This window comes from Lycium barbarum, chromosome 3, assembly GCF_019175385.1.
Source record: "Lycium barbarum isolate Lr01 chromosome 3, ASM1917538v2, whole genome shotgun sequence".
NCBI lineage: Eukaryota > Viridiplantae > Streptophyta > Magnoliopsida > Solanales > Solanaceae > Lycium > Lycium barbarum.
The window spans coordinates 88,445,166-88,448,462 of record NC_083339.1 but is presented as its reverse complement, the minus strand read 5'-3'; the positions used below and the strand labels follow the sequence as shown (position 1 = coordinate 88,448,462).

General features: G+C 38.1%; 1 protein-coding gene across 1 annotated transcript; it reads right to left on the bottom strand.

The window, feature by feature from the left end:
• Positions 1–975: 975 nt before the first annotated feature.
• LOC132630998 (uncharacterized) lies at positions 976–2,917 on the bottom strand. The gene is made up of 4 exons (XM_060346593.1): positions 2,735–2,917; positions 2,447–2,617; positions 1,885–2,348; positions 976–1,279 (listed from the first exon to the last, which is right to left on the bottom strand). The coding sequence occupies exons 1-4, from the start codon at positions 2,915–2,917 to the stop codon at positions 976–978; spliced, it is 1,122 nt and encodes a 373-aa protein (XP_060202576.1).
• Positions 2,918–3,297: the final 380 nt, after the last annotated feature.

The window sequence follows — 3,297 nt, the reverse complement described above, 5'->3', positions numbered from 1 at the left end:
ATACTCCATGGAGTCTCCCACTGACCAGTTAAGATCATCTTCACAGTCATTGACTATGTTTCCATCACCACTGGCAACAGACTGTGTGTAACACAGTACTTAAGACCATCATGTAATGCCCTTCCTTCTGCTATCAGATTTGAACCATCTGGTATCCTTCTTGCTGCTGCATACTGTAGGTCACCCACTGCATTTCTAATACAAAAGGCCACAGAGCTTGGTCCAGGATTTCCCCTAGAAGCTCCATCAGAATTACATTTATACCATCCTGGCATAGGAAAATCCCATTTCACTATCTTGCTTACAATTCTTGGACTGTATGCTTCAAAGACTTGTATAATTTAAGGTATGCATCTTGGTAAGTTAGTCTGCCATGGAAACCTCATTCTACACATTTGATATATGATCATGTTCTCTCATAAATCACTTTGTTGATGGACATCCTCCCTCTATGTAGGACTGTATTCCTCCACTTCCATATCAGCCACATAGTGACCATTGGAATAGCTTTAAAGATGGTTCTGAACTTTGAGGGGCAATCTGCATTCCACCAAACTTGAAGAATCTGCCTGACTGGTTGAAACTGTGTTGTGATGCCAACAACAGTTTTAACAGAAGTCCACACTTTTGTAGCAACATTTCCTGTAACAAACAAATGATCCACAGTTTCCTATGATCACAGCAGTAACAGGTTACCTCAGTATCTACCCCAATCCTTCTTACTACCTCTCCAGCTAGTATTTTGTATTTCCATAACCTCCAGAAAAAGAAGGATATCTTAAAAGGTACCCCTGATGTCCACATGTTCTTAAAGACATCTGATTTGACTGCTTTGCTCCTCAGTAATTCCCATGTAGTGCCTATAGTAAATTTGCCTGATGCTGTCATCATCCATCTTGGTCTATCCCACTCTTCTTTTGGTTCATGAAAGTGCAATTCTTCTAATATATGATCCACAATATCCATAGGGAATAACTACTGCAATTTTCCTATATTCCAACCATCCTGCAACATAAGTTCTTTTACATCCTGAACACCCTCATCTATCTCAAAATCATCTGGAATGATGTGATATAGAGCCCCTAGCTTTGTCCAGTTGTCAAACCATACATTTGCAGTTCCACTCCTTGGTTCCCACCATATTTCTTGCTCTATATTATCTCTAGCCTCTATCATAGCCTTCCATACTTGAGAACCTCCCTTCCACTGCACAGTCTGAGGACTGTGCCTTTTGCAATATTTGATCCACATGTAGTTTGCCCATAGAGTATTTGTTGTCCTGAATTTCCACCAAAGTTTTGCACATAAGGCTTTAGATACATCAAACAAAGATCTAAAGCTTACTCCTCATTAGTACATTATTGATCAGAACAACTTTTCCTCCAAATAATAGCAATCTTCCTTTCCAAGTCTGCAGCCTATTCTTGACTTTCTTGATCAGATAATTGTAATCAGCCTTCCTCTTCCTTGAATGTGTGACGGGACAACCCAAATATGTAAAAGGAAAAGTGCCACTTTTAAAACCAGTAATATTCTCCACCTATTGTATCAGCACATTAGACACCTTACTGTATACATAGAATGAGCTCTTGCCTTTATTTATAAGTTGGCCTGATACCTGCTCATATGCATGTAATACCTCCATAATTAGCCCCAAAGATCTAGCATCAGCAGATGAAAAAATTATTGTGTCATCTGCATATGCCACTCCATTTGGGCATTCCATAACTTCTAAACTCATTATTCTCAAATAAAGAATTCAATGCTCTAGATAAAACTTCAGCAAATACGATGAACAAAGCAAGAGAGAGTGGATCTCCTTATTTTACACCCCTGGTGGAATGAAAGAAACCATAAGCTTGACTATTAAGGTGTATGGAATACCAATTATTTGCTATCAGCCTCCAAACCATATCTATGAAAATTTCTACAAATCCCATCTTCCTTAAAACTCTGATCAAGTAACTCCATGATACTATATCATATGCTTTAGCCATGTCAAGCTTAAGTACAACATTAGCTGGTTTTTCTCTTAGTCTAATGTCAGTCACAACTTCTTGAGTTAGAAGGACATTTTCAATAATACATCTGCCCTTAAAAAATCCAGACTGGTTGGGAGATATCAGAGAAGGAAGAATGCCATCCAGTTTATCCTGAACCACTCTAGAAATAACCTTGTTGATGAAGTTACTGAGACTGATTGGTCTCATATCAGCAAAGGTCTCAATGTTATTCTTCTTTGGTAATAGTACCAGGTTGGTATGTGTGACTGACTTTGGAAGAGTTTGGCCATCAAAAAAGGCTTTCACAGGATTGTATACATTAGCACCAACAATATCCAAACACACCTGATAAATATTCCAATCATACCATCTGGACCACCAGCACTATCTGTAGATAATTCAAATACAACCTTCTTCACCTCCTCTAAAGTTGGCATGCTTACCAGCTGATTGTTAGTATCCTGATCCACCATACTAGGAACATGTTGTAGCAATTCAAAGTCTAATGGATCAACCTCTTGAGAGAACTGCTGTTGGTAAAATCTACAAGCTTCTTCTGCCAAAAGTGACTCACCTTCTATCCATACTCCTTGCTGATTCTGAATTCTTCTGATCTGCAATCACTTTCTCCTACCATTCACAATACTATGAAAGTACCTTGTATTCTTGTCACCCTCAGCAAAACTAGTCATATGTGACTTTTGTCTCCAAAATTATTCCTCATAATGAACATATTTTTTCAATGCTGCTTGTGCTTGCTGTAGCACCATCCTGTTCATAGGAGTAGGATCCTCTTCAAAACATTGTTCTTTAATTCTCACCACCTCTTCCCTTACTGTCAGTTGCTTGAAAATATAACCAAAAGTTGCCTTACTCCAGGCAGATAAAGCAGATTTCACATTCTTCAATTTCATCTTAAATCTGATAAAATCATCCCCTTAAAAATCGGTGATCCATGCCTGATTAAACACCTCTAAAAAATATTCATGTTCTGTCCAGAATTTTAGAAATCTAAAAGGTTTCCTTATGTGCTGTGAAGATTCACCACAAGTAAGTAGTAAAGGGGCATGGTCTGAGCCAGTTCTGGATAAATGTTGCACCTCCATATGTGCAAACCAATCATGTAATTTAGAGTTTGCAATCATTCTATCCAATCTCTTGAAAATACAGTCACTACCTGCCCTCCCATTCAACCAAGTAAATAGACTCCCCTTATAATTTATATCAAACAACTCACATGAATTAATACAGAATGCAAAATCCTCATATTCATATGGAAATACAGGTAAACCAC

Bases quoted from the DNA above. Each gene is read 5' to 3' on its own strand.
- LOC132630998 (XM_060346593.1), bottom strand. From the start codon at position 2,917: ATGAAATTGAAGAATGTGAAATCTGCTTTATCTGCCTGGAGTAAGGCA. The intron at 2,618-2,734 runs GTTCATTATGAG...AAGTGATTGCAG, and splicing joins AAGCAGCATTGAAAAAATAT to ATCAGAAGAATTCAGAATCA. The intron at 1,280-1,884 runs GTATTCCATACA...GTGGAAATTCAG, and splicing joins AGGCTGATAGCAAATAATTG to GACAACAAATACTCTATGGG.